The sequence below is a fragment of the Pecten maximus genome, chromosome 11 (genome assembly GCF_902652985.1).
Source record: "Pecten maximus chromosome 11, xPecMax1.1, whole genome shotgun sequence".
In the NCBI taxonomy this organism is placed as follows: Eukaryota; Metazoa; Mollusca; class Bivalvia; order Pectinida; family Pectinidae; genus Pecten; species Pecten maximus.
The window spans coordinates 30385119-30403989 of record NC_047025.1 but is presented as its reverse complement, the minus strand read 5'-3'; the positions used below and the strand labels follow the sequence as shown (position 1 = coordinate 30403989).

The following is an 18871-nucleotide window of genomic DNA, read 5'->3' as shown; positions in this document are numbered from 1 at the left end:
GCTCTGGCCAATTTGACAGACTTCCTGTGAGCGGTAGTGATGGAGTTAAAACGATCACAACTCAACTTGTTACAATGCTTGCCCATCGTACCTGCTGTAGACAGCCCCAATTATATTATGATATGTTTTAGTCGGATAATTTTGAAATGTCATGGAATATGATAAATTGCACTTTGGGAAAATAACTGCCATTGTCCAGAAAGTGATGATTAAATATAATAGATTACTGGTAATAAATATGGATTTGACATTTAATATTGGCAACATGAATCCAGTCGGAAACTTGTGTAACATGCTTCAGTAAAAAGCGTGTGTTTGCAGGGAAGGTTGCATGAGTAAAAATATGAATTTGCACTGCGATTTATCTGATGTCCCAGTGCATTGGAGTAATACCGATATGTATGGTAATATCGCAGATTAAGATAGGTTTGCGAGGCTCGACTAATTTGGCCGGGAATATGTCAGTGTTTGATGGCGTACACTAATAATGATATAGAACGGGACTGTCACAATCTAATAAATGTCGTATATAAATTGGCCATTTTAGCATCATGTCAAGTTTTATGCAATATGTAGGCTACACAAGCCATCCCAAGGACTATACCTCATATGTAAGTGAAACAAACTCAAAATCAAAATTGGATTATGGCCCAATGGTCATGGAGGCCATTTTTCTGCTCTTTAGAATATAGCCATGTCATGTGGGGAGGGACAGAATGGAGATTCTTTTATTACTAGAAAAAATATTATGGGTTTTTTATTTCATTTTATAATTTTATAAATCCATAACATGTTGAGGTTAACAGTTTTAAAATCTCCAGAATTTCACTGTGGAATTGTCAGCGACTTCCCGTCCTATATCAGATCGCTCCAGTGAATTTCTGTATTGGTCAAAATGGACAAGACTGATAGTTTAGAGAGCATATCTTTATTGTATCTATCTCTGCCATTATATGCCATTAAATGATTTGCTTTCCCCCATAGAAATTAGAATACAACCTGAATTTTCTGTATGGAATAAGATCTATATTTCGACTACATCCACACGTTTGCGTTTTTTCCTTGCACATTGGTAGACGAGTCAAAAACCATTACACGGCTATCGCCGGTAAGTTTTGGCACTTGAATGGTCAAGGGGAATGGGCTGATGGCCCCAGCATTCTGACGACATTACTTACGCGACTTGTAGAGACTAGTTATTAATGCTAACCCATTTTGTAACCTTGTTTGATGTCGATTCTTACCACGGCTCTACGCATACCTGTAGCAAATCAATATAAAATCATGCAAAAAATACTCAATGTCACTTTATTGTGGCCAGCCATCATGGATCAAATTGAATATGATGTGATCTACTCAGCTTCAGACTAACAAATTATAAAATATTGAACGTGACGTCCTGATGAGTCGGAGTCGAGTGGCCCTAGGTGGGGATCATACTCTCCCATTTAACTTGCTTGGTTACTACTGGACAAAAACATGTAGCTATTATTGTAGATTTCAATGGGCAGTTGTCTTACCTAATCCTCAGAATTTGGTTAGGTAAAAATTAAAGTGATTTTAATAAGTTAGATGAAAGTAATTATTTAAAAATCTGTTTACCTACAAGAATGTCTCATTTTCATTGGAGCAATAGATCTTAAGATGTGATAGATTCACCTCAAATTGCTTCAAAATCTCACAAAAGGCAGGTTAAATCTATAATTGGCTTGAGTGTACCCAAATTTTAATGAAAAATGTTATAAGTGAAGATCAATAGTGCTTGAGATGATATCCTTCTCAACACCTTGGACTTGTAGACCGATCTTTACTGATTCACACTACATTAATTACCAAAAAAAATGTTATAGATCTATTGAGTAAAATTAATGTCTCATTTTTAATTTCATGCAAATCATTCAGATTTATATGCACGGAAACCTTTTTATCGTTTTTTGGCATGGTATTTGTAAATTATTTTGAAATGTAGTGTAACACGATATTATGATACGAAGCGTTTAAACCCCAGCCATGTACCTGGTCCGGACGCCTCTATTGTTTTGATTCGTTCACGAATAAATCGTTTCATCGTGATGAATTTTTTATTTATATGACTTTATTCATTAATTTCTGGGAGTATTTTAGGGAGACTAAGTAGATTTATGAAAATGATGTTGAATATAGTAGTTCTGGACAAAATGGTTTTATCGGGAATTTAATTAGTTTGTGGATTTGGAGACATTCGAAATAGGTAGAGTACTCATTTTAAAGGTTAGGACCAGCAATCACATGATAATTAAGTCTCCATCATAGGAAAGGTTTACTCTTTAACGTAGCCTTCCTGTCATGGTATGTGTAGGTACTTGTCAAAGATGGAGAAATCAAGGAGTTAAGTATTTTGTTGTGGTCCTGTGTTTCATTAATTAAGTTATTGCGATGCATACATTGGGTGGGGATGTAGGATGGAGGTCCTGTGTTCCATTATTGAGGCTGTTATGAGATATCCATTGGGTGGGGATGTAGGATGGAGGTCCTGTGTTCCATTATTGAGGCTGTTATGAGATATCCATTGGGTGGGGATGTAGGATGGAGGTCCTGTGTTCCATTATTGAGGCTGTTATGAGATATCCATTGGGTGGGGATGTAGGATGGAGGTCCTGTGTTCCATTATTGAGGTTGTTATGAGATATCCATTGGGTGGGGATGTAGGATGGAGGTCCTGTGTTCCATTATTGAGGTTGTTATGAGATATCCATTGGGTGGGGATGTAGGATGGAGGTCCTGTGTTCCATTATTGAGGCTGTTATGAGATATCCATTGGGTGGGGATGTAGGATGGAGGTCCTGTGTTCCATTATTGAGGTTGTTATGAGATATCCATTGGGTGGGGATGTAGGATGGAGGTCCTGTGTTCCATTATTGAGGTTGTTATGAGATATCCATTGGATGTGGTTTTCTTCAATCCTTGAATGTATACCTTAAAGGTGCAGATTAGCCTATGGTGGATTCAGTTTCGAGTCCAGAACAGTATTATTACCATAACCACTGGTATGTGACATTTTCCTGTATTCCTGATGCCATACAACAGTAAACATATCTTAAACATTAGAATATAATAGAGTTTACAGATGTTTATACACAATGTGTCATTTGAAATATGTGGATTGAAACTGGTCTAGTTAACAGGAAACACTCTATACACTTGGATGGTTACACAGAAATTAACGCCATCAAATATGTATCAAAAATTCATTGATTTGTAGACTCCTAAGTAATTAGTTTAAAAGTACTGTGCAAAAACTGTTACGCACCGACAGTCACCTTGGTTTTTCACTTGATCGTGGCGTGCAGCTATACTGTGCACAAGAGATGTACTTGTCCATTGGAACAAACCATGATGAATTATATAGCGACCATTTTCAAATGCATGCATCATACGTCATCCGACAAGAGTTTTCCGTAGCAAAGGATCAAAGGGCCAATTTATTACTCTTATAGTTTTGATAAAAGGGAAGGTATTTGTTATGCTTTGTCTATTTCACACAAGTTCCATAGCTGATCGATCTTAATATCGAACAATTGATTCAGCGTGAACGTCAAAACTATGATGGAGAGAAGATGAGCCCTATAAAAGAGTAAATTTCAAAGACAAAATTTGTCAGAAAAATAGATTTGTTAATGTGATGTGCATGTTGTATGCTCCGTCACTCTGGTTGAGTGATGTATTTGTTTTCAATGGCGACATGATGAGTTTTTTACGGTGAGAATGTCAGTGAGGTGTAAGTATTAAACAATTTCTCATGTAGCCAGGTTAAAAAAAAAAAAAAAAACAGTTCAAATGTCACTTTGAATGGATTATTTTAAAGACTTTCTTTGGTTTGAGAGAAAGTCATTTCAAAATGTTATCTGAGGTAAATCTTTAGGTCAGTTCGAAAAAAGGAAATCAATATTATTGAACTTGTTCAATTTATATGTGAAATTATCAGTACGAAGCATCTATTGACGTCAAGAAAAATTGTTCTGAAAATTTACTTTCATTATAAGTTTTGAGATTGATATTATTTAATCTGCTGTCTTAGATCGGGTTAATTCTTTTTAAAGAAAAAGCAATAACTCTTTGTATGTTTTTATTATTTCTTTAACACCAAATGATACAAGATGAAAATGCTTTTACTCCCAGAGGGAGTACAAAAAATCACATTTATCTTTGATATTTGGAAATAAGTCATACATTTCTAATGAGAGAGTTTGGTTGTTGAAGTTGGTTGATTTAGTGTAATTCTTTGTTTTTTTTAAAGTTTCAAATAATTTAGTGGAAGTATCTGCAATAAAACATCATTATGCCATATGATAATCGTGCGCGTACGAATGGAAGCCTTTTGACTTCCAAGCCATATGGCTCTATCACCAATAGTACATGCAACTGTGGGAACATGAAAGTGAACGACTCACAACCTTGCCTCAAATTATTTAAATAAAATATGAGACAAAAGCCTGATTCCATTGGAACATCTTCTGATTGGTATTTGACCTTTGTCATGTGTACTTTTAAAAACTTTTATTTTTTTCGTAGTAAATATAATTCAGGATTATGTTCACATCAAAAGATAAGATGGAGATTGATAGATGGTGGAATGGAAAATAGGAATTGATGAAAAACAGATTTACGAGGATGGAAAATAGGAATTGATAAAAAACAGATTTACGAGGCTAATTTTATGTATAAGAAATTATTACAAAACTGCTGTGTTGAAATAAAGAATCAGTTAAAAATAGTTAATTGAAATCAAATTTATTAAGTACATTTGTATTTCAATAGTTGTGTGATGTCTGTGCCATGTCTTGCTATGGATACAAGTTGGGTTACAGATCGCTGTACCAATCATAAAATTGTCATATTCTACTCAAAGTTATGTCATCTTTTTATCAGAAATTATCTGTCTTGAGTATATAAACTGATTGCTATATGAAACCAGATTGGGATGTTGTGTGAGATGTCACTGCAGTACTTCGGCAGTGTTCATTTCCTGGCTAGAGAGTTGTCATTAGGATAACAATGGTCACAGTGGTGGTATTGGCCCGCAAGATGTCATGTTTGTACATTGTGTCTTATTCGAGAGAATAAGCATCAGTAAACTAAATCTTTAATGACAAGCTCTAAAGAGTGAAATCAAGTCCGTGGCTGGGGCAGTATTGGTACAGCGTTATAGTCTTGTTCCCATATAGCACTTCAGCGCCCGTCTTCTTCTACATCAGGGACCCAGTCATGCATCACAAGTGCCGCTTAATTATGATGCAGTTGGATGGGGGAAAACTTTTCCGTCTGGAATCTGGATCGATACTTGTCAAATATGAAATATACATCACAATCGCAATATCAAATCATCGGGTGGGGCAGGTCACTGTTACACATGTTAACAGATTCCATTAAATGGTGAAAATGTCAAAGGAAAGATGATCCAAATATGATTAGTGGGAGAAGTGAGATCTACGGCAAAATGTAAAATATTGATAAGTCTAGACTTATATCTGTGAGATCCTTCAGGCACAGTTAATCGCTAATAATTTGCTGTTAAAAGAGAAATATTGATTTGAAAGCCACTTTTCCCATAAACATTTCACAGGTTTTTTCTCTGTATGTCAGGATTTGGTATTTGAAGAACAGTGATGAAGGCACTTGTGTTTTTAGTTCTGTTCTCCGTCTTTTGTTTGACTCGGTATACATATTTTTAGTTCTGTTCTTGTCCTAAGTAAATTGTTTGACTCTGTAACATGTTTTTAGTTCTGTTCTCGGTCTTTTGTTTGACTCAATCGTTATAAGTGTTTGAAATGGACAGAAGGGATAGAATTTTAGATATGTCAGGTGCCAGTTTCATCTATATTTCTTAACTTGAAATTTTCCGCAAGAAAGCATCACATAATTTGAGGAATGTTCTTTAAGATTTTTTCCTTAAAAAAATTACTGTAATGCTTACCTGCGAAAAATTTTAAGTTAAGAATTTCTTAAGTAATGTTGATTAAACTAGATTTAGCATTACAAGGTGGCTTTAAAGAAAGATTATCAGCACAACACATTCAGGTCCCAAATTATTACAGGGTCAATCAAACCAAGTCAAGGTAAAAAAGAACTCTTCACTGGGAACAGACAGTTACTATAGACATGTGGTCCTCCAGTGGTCACTTCAGTCAGAGTGACCAAATCTTTACTGGCCAAGTTTTACAGCAACCCCGGAGTAGCTATACTTTCCAGTGACATATTGTATGTGTTGAGAGGGCCATGTTTCTTTTACATTGGCGTGACAGTGCTACCATTTACTATGTGCAAGGGTCGCGACAATCAATTCTGGATCAAGTCAAATTCTGCAAAGTGTAGAAGAAAATTGATTTATTAAATTTGGTTTGATCTATTGGCCAAGCGTAGAAATTTCTACAGCCGTCATATTTCCGTCAATATCCTGATAATGTGACGTTTGAAAGACAAGGACAAATATAATGTCATTTCCCAACAGGGGACTGATGCAGAGAAAAATCACGAATAAGTGTATTTGGTTGACAGTGGAAGATGATTTGCTTCAATGTAGGAGATTTATGGAGAGGGTGTATTGTGTGAGAAGGGAGATGTCTATACCGTCTGCCCAGTCTCTGGGTGTTGTCCCAATTGGATTACTGGACTTGTATGCGGTAGTATTAGAGGTACCAATCTATTGTTGGTGAATGCGGATTGATAGACTATAATATATACTCATCACGGGCCTTCAATTCTTCCCTGGTGTATGGAGGTCTTTCTAGGCTTGTTTGAGATAGACATATTGTAGATATTTAAATATGATGAAAACAAATATAAGAAATTGCAGATTTAAGAAAAAAGTGAAAGAAGCAAATAAATATAATAAATTGAGTGATTATGTATATGGTATATAGCCTAGTGGTTTGGTGTAGGTAGGCCTGGACTACTAGGTATATATATATATATATAAAGCCTGGTGGTTTGGTGTAGGTAGGCCTGGACTACTCGGTATATATATATATATATAAAGCCTGGTGGTTTGGTGTAGGTAGGCCTGGACTACTCGGTATATATATATATATATAGAGCCTGGTGGTTTGGTGTAGGTAGGCCTGGACTACTAGGTATATATATATATATATATAGAGCCTGGTGGTTTGGTGTAGGTAGGCCTGGACTACTCGGTATATATATATATATATAGAGCCTGGTGGTTTGGTGTAGGTAGGCCTGGACTACTCGGTATATATATATATATATAGAGCCTGGTGGTTTGGTGTAGGTAGGCCTGGACTACTAGGTATATATATATATATATAGAGCCTGGTGGTTTGGTGTAGGTAGGCCTGGACTACTAGGTATATATATATATATATATAGAGCCTGGTGGTTTGGTGTAGGTAGGCCTGGACTACTAGGTATATATATATATATATAGAGCCTGGTGGTTTGGTGTAGGTAGGCCTGGACTACTCGGTATATATATATATATATAGAGCCTGGTGGTTTGGTGTAGGTAGGCCTGGACTACTAGGTATATATATATATATATATAGAGCCTGGTGGTTTGGTGTAGGTAGGCCTGGACTACTCGGTATATATATATATATATAGAGCCTGGTGGTTTGGTGTAGGTAGGCCTGGACTACTAGGTATATATATATATATATAGAGCCTGGTGGTTTGGTGTAGGTAGGCCTGGACTACTAGGTATATATATATATATATAGAGCCTGGTGGTTTGGTGTAGGTAGGCCTGGACTACTAGGTATATATATATATATATAGAGCCTGGTGGTTTGGTGTAGGTAGGCCTGGACTACTCGGTATATATATATATATATAGAGCCTGGTGGTTTGGTGTAGGTAGGCCTGGACTACTAGGTATATATATATATATATAGAGCCTGGTGGTTTGGTGTAGGTAGGCCTGGACTACTAGGTATATATATATATATATATAGAGCCTGGTGGTTTGGTGTAGGTAGGCCTGGACTACTCGGTAGGTATATATATATATAAAGCCTGGTGGTTTGGTGTAGGTAGGCCTCCAGGTTGTCGCCTCCTTTTCTTGATCAGGGCAATCAGCTTATTGGAAATAATTCATTTTATAATTTTTAATTATCGGTTTACTGCTGCCATTAAGTTAGTTGTGTGTGACATAGGGGTATCCATTACTGGAGCCAAGGTGCGAAATAATGCTTTTTGTACCTATAGCTAAGGTTTTGTTTTGATTAGAAATATTAGCAATGTGGAAATTGATTAGTACCGATTTACCTGTAGTCTAAGCAAGTGCACCTGACGCAAAGGTGAGTTACATTGTATATAGACTTATCTACCTGGCGATTTGTACCTGTCGGCGAGTCCGTCATTCCACCGACGGCACCAGGTGTATACCCTCACACCCGATACATTGTTGCACGCCACGGATCCCTACTTCACCTCTGTATATCAACAATTAATTGTAATTCAATCAAATTTAGAGAACACAATGTCAAAATAAGATAGATTTAAATCCTAAATTAATATTTCTGTAATCTTCTGAAAAGATACAAGATTGATTTAATATCATATGTTGATGATCACGCTGTGTGTATCTATACAAAAGTTAATGAATATGTAATATTGATTGGAACACACCGAGACTGGTACCTTATAAGAAATAATGTCTCTCTTGTCTAATTACCAGTTTAGACTTTATGTATCTACTATAGTAATTACTTAATCGGTTATATAATGCCTATCTTATACATAGTGATAAATCTCCTGTGGTCTACCACTGACTGGAGGGTATCTCCTAATCCAGGTCGAGGGGGGGTTAGACATACAGGATAGGGGGGGGGGGTCAACACCTTAATAAGGTGGGGTTTTTTGGGGGAAACCTTCAAAGAAGAGTACCTGTACCTGTATGTTTAAGGACCATAACAAGTATACCTACCTGTATGTTTGAGGAAACATAACGAGTATACCTACCTGTAAGTTTGAGGAAACATAATGAGTATACCTACCTGTAAGTTTCGGGTAACATAAGTATCTACCTATCTGCTTGTATGTTTGGAAAATATTAATGAGTACCTACCTACGGTGTACCTGTATGTTTGGAAAATATTAACAAGTACCTACCTACCTGTATGTTTGGGGAATATTAACGAGTACCTACCTACCTGTATGTTTGGGGAAACACCTGTATGAAGATCAAAGACTATTATTATTGACTGTATGTATAGAGTTTAAAGCTGTCAGTATTGAGTAGAACACTCGTAAAGGGCTATCAGTGGATCGAGGCTATTTGATAGAGTTACAAGGAAGAACCATGCGACCAAACGTGCATTGAATAAGGGTATTTTTCACTGTATCAAAGCGGGGTCGGTAGGAGCGTGTCGGAGGTCACGGGGCAAGTCCTATAGGCAGTGGGGTGTATTGAAATCTGTGACCTGGAAATTTGTGACGGTTATAGACGCTTTGTTGATCTGTCTGGAAGCAATTATATCACAATACAACAGTTATCCGCTCAATAGCGGAAAAAAAATATAGTAAGAATTACTTGGTGGATACCATCCAAAGAGTTACTGTTAGGCAGCTACTCAACGTGACAGTCCAAATAAAAACTGCTTTGATGTGATGTCATTGATTGTATGACGTAACTAAAATATGATGGTACTGTATACTCAAAAATAGATATGGAAGACGAATTTAGGTAACTCAATTTTTAATCACCAATGAGGATATGAGGAAAATTTGATTAATTAAACAGCGCACAATCATGTAAATTTCAGATTTTGGAGATTTGTTGAATTTTCTGAATTCTATAGGTGTATCTAATTTATTTAATCATTTTTTACTTTGAATATTAAAATGACGGAAACTGTGCTCAGTTTGATTCTTATGTATTGATATGTTTACTAAGTTCACAGGTATACTATTGTTTTACCTGTTTACTTATTGGGCAATTACAGGTGGGTATCGCTCAGGTGTGCTCTATCAGAGACTTGACCCAGTAGACATCGTGTCACCTGTCCCGTACATCATACAGGCAGGATATCCCTTTCTCTCCATGTATACTGTGTTTACGAATAAAATACATATAATATTTAATACTTTATCAAACCAATGACAAAACACCCTACTTAATAGCACAAAACAAAAGTAAGGACACATGATTTATGGATCGACCTATTGAAAGATCTTGAGGTGTCGAGACATCATATTATCTCACAAACTTTTAATGTAAATATAATGGAATTGCACGCTATTTTGCTTTAAGGAACATTTTAAAATCTCAAAGCTGCTGTATTACATCACAGTCCTAGTGTGATTGTCAAAGTCTGTCACCTCTCCCCTCCAGGTAGGATGGTGTAGATAAAAGAGTTTCATGTTTTGCAAGTGAAAACTAAAACAACTACTAAGCATACATCACATTTATAATAAAACTGTACACATATATTATACAATAAAGCTTCTTTCATCTTGTATCTAGGTGACAATGCTGGAGGTTACAGTACACACAAAATAGTGATATCCCACACCTGGGTACTACTGTTTCAATAAAAGGATTACGACTAATATATTTTTTTTTATTATTAGAAACAAGACAATCTTTTTGTGAATTCTGTTTTAAACAGATATCAAGACATACATTTTCCTCTCCTTTTTTTTCGTTTCTATAGTTTTCAGTCCAATGACTTTAAAAGGCACATCAAACGTGAAATAAGCATATGTGTTATAATAATTCACGACGCCAGTCAGTCAGACAAGTAAAGTGATAACGGATGAGAATGAGTGATATAAATAGTTGTACCGCAGTACAAATGGAGGAAAATATGATTAGGCATAAAGCGAAACTTAAATTTAAATGCAGGGTTACATTTCAATTGAATTTTATGGCGAAGAATTAAGTGCATTGAATATAGTGAGCTATGAGTGGTAGGGAGGGGGAAGTGGTGTTAGAGGCAAACATCCTGGCCTTGTGTGATCCATGTAAGTATATATATATCTACCTCACATACTAAATTAAATATATTATCAGTGGAGCTAAAATTGACTTTAAACTTGGAGATTAGTTTGCAATTGAAATTAGTTTCATAAAAAATAATTTGGCAAAAATATTTTTCTTTATACATGTATTATTCAAAAAAAGCATTTTGCTTTTCTGATAATTTACAAGATTAGAAAAAATGTTAATCTGTAAATTATTCTGGAGTTAATGATATCCTGAAGAGTTAGATTGTAGACTTTTATGAATCCTGTTATAATTGAGAGCAGGGCTAACCATATGTAGCATCAACACTAATAAATATTCATTTTGCACCGAAATTCTGTAGCTGTTAAACTTGTTCACCTCTGGAGGAGGAAATCGGAGAGTAAATAGTGTAGGTGATCACCAAAGGCTGGCGTTGTTTTATACATCTCTGTTTGAACACCCCAATCATGCTTTCTGTTACAGCATATGTATGACATTACCGCCAAATCTGCTAGGCATGTTTAGAAAGGAAAATGACTTTTACATCATGAGATGCGTATGTTTCCAGGGTTCAGGGCGAGATATGGCCTGGCAGTGTATTATTTTTAAAGTGGATTGGAACCGATGATAATCCGCAGAATTGTGAAAGTGTAAATAAAGTAGGTTTTCTTTCTAGCTGCTGATCTAGACCAGAGCTTGATCTGGGTCTGTACAGTGTTTGAATCATTCAAATTGCATACATTGGGCTCTTTAGCAGGAAGTCATTATACGTATATATATATATATATATATAAAACTGCATCAGATTTAGAATCGTGATGTAATTTGGTGCATGTCATATATGTATAACCTTTCATCTGCTTACTCTTGTATGTTCTACTGTCAATTGGTGAAAAAAGAATTTTAAGAATATATACATAATATGTACTGAAACTTAATCAAGCTGCTTAGATTGGTTCAAGATTCAGTTTATATCTCTATAAAGGATTGTCAATTAAACACAGTTATGGCCAATATTAAAACCCAGCAATATTGGCTCAGTATTATCACCGAGGGATACATCTTACACAAATGTATTGATGTATAGAGATATGTCCTTTACCTGTAATTTTATACGTGGACGGCTAACGCAGACTGATGATTATTGCTGTCCGCTCTCCGAATGATTAAGACTTTCTAATAAATTACGGTTCGTGTGGCATCCTTTGATTTTACAAGATTGACATTAATAATAACTGAAATTGATTCCAATACAGTGTGCTTCAAAGGGAATTGGTCTTTTAATATACGGGCCATAAACAATGTTATTCTTTTTTACTGTTATATTGTCATATAATTAAGATGACAAAAAATAGGACACAAGTTCATTATTAACATGATTTTCTTGAAGACATTGGTACTGTAACCCGCAGCGAGCGCTGTATTGACTGTAGATGTTAGACACTTGACAGAAAGAGTACCAATATCCTGTCCTGATATAGAAAATATTTAATATCGGATGACAAAGTTTTAATACATTGACTGATATATGAGAAATATGGCAATTTTAAATGATTCCCTCAATATCTTTTCAGGTTTATTACATGTCTTTATGATCAAGTCTATTACACTTCAGATAATCTATTTGTTTGCCACAAAAGTCTGCATACAAATTCACAAATACCACATGTCTGAAATATTAATATAATCGGTTCAGCTCTATTAGTATACAAGTTCTGTGCGCTGGCGGTACATAAAAGAGATGTAAGTCCCTTGAATATTAACAATAAGGTATTTCTTACCGATGATAAAATTCCTTTTTTGTCGACCCCACACAACCCTATTAAACAAGGGCTATAGAAATTACTGACATGTACAAGTTTTATTGTAAGAAAATGCAATTTAAAAAGAAAATACAAGTGGAGTGTAAAATTGAGACCGGAGTATAATTCCAACCCTTGCCCAACCCGTCACAGGTGGTTAGCCTTTGTGTCATCAAAGTCACGGGAATATTCTGAAATATTACCAAAAAAAATTGTGAACAAAGTGACTTTTCTAGTATACAATTTGTCATCAATCTTGTCCTTTTTCCAGGGTCATAGATATGAACGAAGACTTGCATGCCCTGTGTATATTAATCAGTTTATACTCGGTTTTAAACTGACAGAGGGACAGGAACTCTGGTATTGTTACAAGTTTCTATATAACTGTCCAGATCTTGTTTAAGGGACTGTATAGCCCGATTATTATCACGGTACAGATCATCTGATAAACTGGAGGCTCAGCAACACCTATCAGTCAGCCTATAACATCCCCAAACGGTCACCTTAATAATGGAGTTTTTTATAGAAGGTCACCTTTATCTTACCTTAAGTTGACTAATTAGTGTTTAGTGTTGCTAATTTCAAGCTGTACTGATCTTTAAAGAGAAAAAGAAGAAAAACAAAAACACTTTATAATCTTTTCAGTCCACGGTCACAGAAATATCAAATTTCGGTCTGTGGAGAAACACAACAGGCTAATCCAATGAAGATAGGCATTAAAAATTGTGGGTCCATTTAATCAATTAGATGTTATGAATATGCACTGGATGGCACGGTATATTTCATAAAATAGAACACTGTTATCATCTTATTATCTTTTACCAGTGTCATTGGCGGTATCGGACTGAGATGTATTTAAAACCTATCATATCGTAAATCCATGGTGTTATGTTCCGGACAGAAAAAAAAGCATTCTTTTGTAGAGGATATACTTCCAATGTTGTTCTTGTGAGTCATCCTTCGTTAAAACACATTTCAGTTTGTAAATAAAGGATGGTTTTTAATGTACATGACACATTTAGTTTTTGTTAATCCTTCAGGGTGCTGCAGTAGATGTTCCCAGAACTATCAAATTATCATGATAAAATAGTATTAAAATATGGAGTAAAAATCATCCTTCCCAGTACTTGCTAGTTGATATTTGATGCATTTGATGCACGTTATATAGCCAATCATCTAATTGATAAGTTCAATTATTTTTTTAAGGTTTAAAAATTGACACTGATTTTGCTACTTTAATTTTAGCATGAAATTTGAATATATTTAATGATATAGATCAATGTTTTGGAATGGTAATTTGAATTATTTTTTTTTAATACTACAAATTGATGAAATGCTCGAGGTTGACAGATTTTTCTGCAGTATTTGAACGAGTTGGTTAATTATATCTGTTGTTGAATGGTGTTGCTATTGGATATCCGATTACGTTATATTCTCCATGTTAAAATGATTTGTTATAACCCAAATATTTTAACAAATATCTATTTAATAATCAGAATGAATTTATGTGTATATGAAACAGTCTTATTTAGACAGTATTTTTTATTCATTCTGATTTTGTCTATATAAACCATCTGACTATATAAAAGATATCTTATAATATTTAATTTGACTGATAAATTAATGAGCAAAACACATTTAAAATTGAAAAGTGTACCCTCCGGTAATGTATAGGTCTAATGGATCAAATTTATAAAATAAGAAATGTAAATTATGTGTGTACAAATTAACTCCCTGGACTATACATAGGTATATATGTATATATATATAAGTCAGAGGAGAGGCCTAGTTATCCCTGATTTGTTGCCTCTATTAACTGACTGCTGTGCAAATTTGTCACTGTTAACTGGAAGAGTGTGTTGCTTGGTTGGGGTCCCTCCTCATCGCTTCCATCAACCTTGTCTCCCTCCCTGCTGGTTCTTGTTAGAAAATATGTTTTTGAGATATCTTGCCACCCACATGTTAAGTTTTCATCTCCAAGGGGAAGTATTCTGCCTGAAATCTCTTCACAGAGGATAAAATCAAATCTCTTCGTCCATAAACATCACATTGTTTATATCCCTCACAGCAGCAACATTTCTGATTTACTGTACGCACAAAAATGAAATATATTCTTGTTGACTTTGAAAACATTTAGGAAATACAGGTATGAGCTAAAGCAGGTCTCTTTAAGATTGTGAGGGAAGATTTTAAAACATAATTTTTCTGTTAGAAACAAAAGTGAAATCACATCAATTAAATAAAAGTAAAAATGTTGAGGGCAGTGCCCCTTATAAACTCCCGCTGGTATATCGGGAAATAACAAAATATGATACTGCATATCAAACAAGCCTGACAGAATTATAGTAGCACTGCTGCCTGCCAGCTGCCGCGCTGCCAGTCAAAACCTACGTCTTGGATAAAGGCCATATTTACATTACTCATTCCTTCTATCCCGCTTTCATATCATTTCACCAAAATTATGATATGAAGAAAGCTGAATATCCTATCTAATCCATCAGTGGGAGTCGGAGGGAAAAAATGGTTCCGAAATGGTTTTTGTTTTCATAAAAATGCCATTTAAAAAAAGAGTTGCTTTAAAAGTTGTGCCTAGGTAGTTTGGTTTGTCAACAAGTCTGACGGCTAAGATTTGAACTTCAGGTCACCTGATAAAAAAGTTCCAAATTGGATAAAGCTCTAAGACAGCTCTAATCCAGTTTTTTGGTGGGAATGTCATTCTCTAGTTTCGCTGCCAGTTGTATACCATTTGTCATTGTTGTGTGTAATGCGTTTATATATATTGGAGCAATTCATAAAGAAAAATGATGCGGAAGTGAGAAGCACATGTGGCAGGAATCAGCCATATTTTGGGTGTATTTTGTTTGAGGGTGTCTGAGTTCTAAAGGATCTGTGCCTAGAAGGTTGATACCAGCTGTAAGTGGATATGAATGTCAAACCATTTTGGACTGTGATGAAATGTTAATATCAGATGTTATACCCACACATCTATACCTCCCCCCCTCCCAGCTCCGGCTGCTGGCTTCTAATACAAATTTGTAATTGGTAGAAATAACCTTATTGATAAAGATTATCTTGTGTGTACAGATCTGTCTAAAAAACTTAAGGAAAATCTCCTATTAGCAGAAATGTTGGAATTTTTATTCTATTACTTAACTTTAAAAAAACGTTTTGTCAAGTGCGAGTATAATTAATGTATTACTGCATAGAATTGTTTTTGTCAGAACTTCGGTACGTTTACATGGTTACAGTGAAAGATTTAAACAATTATACCACTGTCACTACTGTTCCTGGAAATGTTTTCTGTTAAATAGATTTAATTAGTAACAACAAAACTTAAAACTGAACCTAAACAGATTGTTCGGGAGAGAAACTCAGCCAAACATATGTTTAACACCGGGTCAGAATTCAAAATAGGGGAAAGAAGTTGGAAATAATTAGAAACAGCCTAGTTTCAATTGTATGAAAATTTGAGTTATTAGAATTTGTATTATGTAGGAAGATAGTGAGTGAGAAATGAATTTATCGCATGCTTCACCTACCAGCATACTCCACAATGTGAATCAACATTATCCCTAGGACAAAGGCACTTTCAATTTGTATTCATTTCAACTTAACTAAATGAAATTGCAAAAAATCTCTTACCCTAATTTGTGTGTAGTTGAACATTTTAAATTAAAAACAAGAGACTGCGATCAGCTTCTGCAGTCAGTGTAATTTATATATCGGACATGTGTATATGCTGACTTTCCTTTTAGAGCGCAAGAAGTCGCCCGGAAATTGCATGTGCATTTTTTTTTCTTGTTTTTTTTTTTCACTGGAAAGAGAAAGAAAGACCAATAAAGTTTGAAATAATTCTTGTCATTTTAAATACAGAAATGAGGGGGGATCTAAAGTGGGGAAGAAAATTGATATACAATGCATTGGATTTGGGGTAAAGAATGAGAAAAAGTTTAATGCATTTTATATGTTTTTTAGATAGATAAAAGTTTTTTTTAATATGAATATTTCAAAGTGGCCTTTCTGTGTCTTTCAGTGGTAGAGAGATCCCAGTTTGTTAGTGATGATCCTTTCTTCCGTCACAAGTGTCGACTGTGTCATAAAGTCTTTGGCAGTGACAGTGCCCTTCAAATCCACATACGTTCTCATACAGGTAAGACACCCAGTCACTACAAGTACAAGATACTGTTTCTCAAAGTCAGCATTGGAAATTGCAAAAATGGCGATCTAAGGAAGATTTATTTGTAGTATAACACTTAACCTCCTGTTTTATCACTTAGGGAAGATTCTGTTTTTCAAGGAATTTAGAAATGAGATTTACATCATAGGTCTACTTCTCCAGGTTTGGTATGGCTTGATCTATAAGTTCTATGGAGACATGTCAAGGTTATCATGACTGGATTTGCTCTCTCTTTTTACATGTATCAAACCAGCTAGTTGATTAGAATGTTTTGTGACAGAAAAATTTTATACTCAGCTTAAGTTGCTTGAGGATCATGATGCACAATCTGATTAGATTTGATATTCATCTACACAGTAAAAAATATACAGATACTGAATTATATTCTTGGTACTGAAAGTAAGATAAAACAATTGTCTGGTCATATGGTATTGTTATACACAGTTCTGGCCACATCTACCCTCCAGTACTGTAATGGGGTGTCTAAACATCCTCATCACTCATTGATGATTTTCAGATGGCTTTGTCACTTGTGGTCCCAGATAGTTGGCACTGACTTCAGAAACCTGGTCACCATATTGTTTGTAGGTGTTATTTCATTGTGAATGTAAAATGGACTTCGATGAAATGTGACATGGTATTATATTAAACTATAAAGTGTTTTTGTCATAGTATCTAACAATACCACAGAACTTTCCTTGTTCCACACTTTTTCATTTTTCTTTGGGAAAAAATGCCTGAAGAGGCGGAACGTAATTAGCTGTGCATTTACAATTCCGCTGGTATGTCGGTTTGTCATCCAGGCATGTCTAGGGAGGGTGTGAAACCCCCACTGTGGACATCAAACATCGACTTTACTCCTAAAGAAAGTGTAGGACACCATTTAAGTACATGTGTAGAATTTATTTGTGTGTACCATTTACTCATTCTTAAAATTCATGTTGCACCGGACTCCGTTATCTGCAATTAAGTACAGGAGTATGATCATTTAGAATTCAGACCTATGAAGAAGAAGAGGGAAGAATGATTGTCGGTCTTCATACAAATGAGGTGAAAAAAGCAGGTGCTAATTTGATTATTGTGAAATTTATGGCGAAAAAGAATATTTCGTTATATTAATTGCAGAAAAGACTGTTTTAGAAATTAGTGAATATTCGACGGTACAACTCCTTATGATGCTATCTCATTAACACAGCCCGTGCAATAAATTGTCCAAAAATTAGATTATTTGCGATTAGGGATGTTGATGATGTATTTCTTCATGATGGTGAAATCAATTTACAAAAATGAACTGTAGTCGGTTAGAATTATGTCAATTCTCGATGGCAGTAATGTCTTGAAGCAGTTGGTAAGATGCTGGTGTTACCATGACAACAATGTTAATTGTCTTCATTTATTAAAATAGATGAATTCTTCAAATAAAACTGACATTTCGCCATTGTGTACGGAGTGGCAAATTTTGATAAATCACTTGACTATATGTTAGTTTTGAAACAAAATGAAAAAGAATGACAGATTGCTCAAGTCATTCAATACTTACCAAAGTAAAAATAATCGTTTGGTTGATTGTATTACATACAAATTCTAGTTTATAACAATCAAACTTTATATATCCATATACCATTGTTATGGTATTTCCAAATTAGTTAAAACCCTAGCGCATAGTTAACGCATTACATGTTCTTTGACAAATACGACTGCCAGACACGATGATGATAAGTACATCTAGATAAGCCGTTCCTGTTGCGAGCTCTATCAGAGTTTTACTACACCAGTAAGAACGGATAATAACATTTTCCAATTTTGCTTTATTTGAAATATCGTTCTGTCATTTTGTTGGAGCTTCAAATCAGATGATCAAAAATATTCTACGACAAACTGCCTTGGCACATTTGGAATAGGATTAAAAAAAAGATAAAAATCATATCTTAGAAAAGCTTGGTAAGA

The 18871-nt window shown here is 35.0% G+C and overlaps 1 protein-coding gene across 2 annotated transcripts in view; it reads left to right on the top strand.

Annotated features, from left to right (window-relative positions):
• The window catches only part of LOC117337400 (sal-like protein 1), a 66645-nt gene that overhangs the window by 31751 nt on the left and 16023 nt on the right, over positions 1 to 18871 (top strand). Inside the window, exon 3 of one of the 2 annotated variants that reach the window (XM_033898376.1) lies at positions 16781 to 16897. The exons of the other annotated variant lie outside the window; for it this stretch is intronic. Coding sequence (XP_033754267.1) covers positions 16781 to 16897 — 117 coding nt within the window. The remainder of the gene's footprint in view (positions 1 to 16780; positions 16898 to 18871) is intronic. 2 annotated transcript variants of the gene reach the window in all.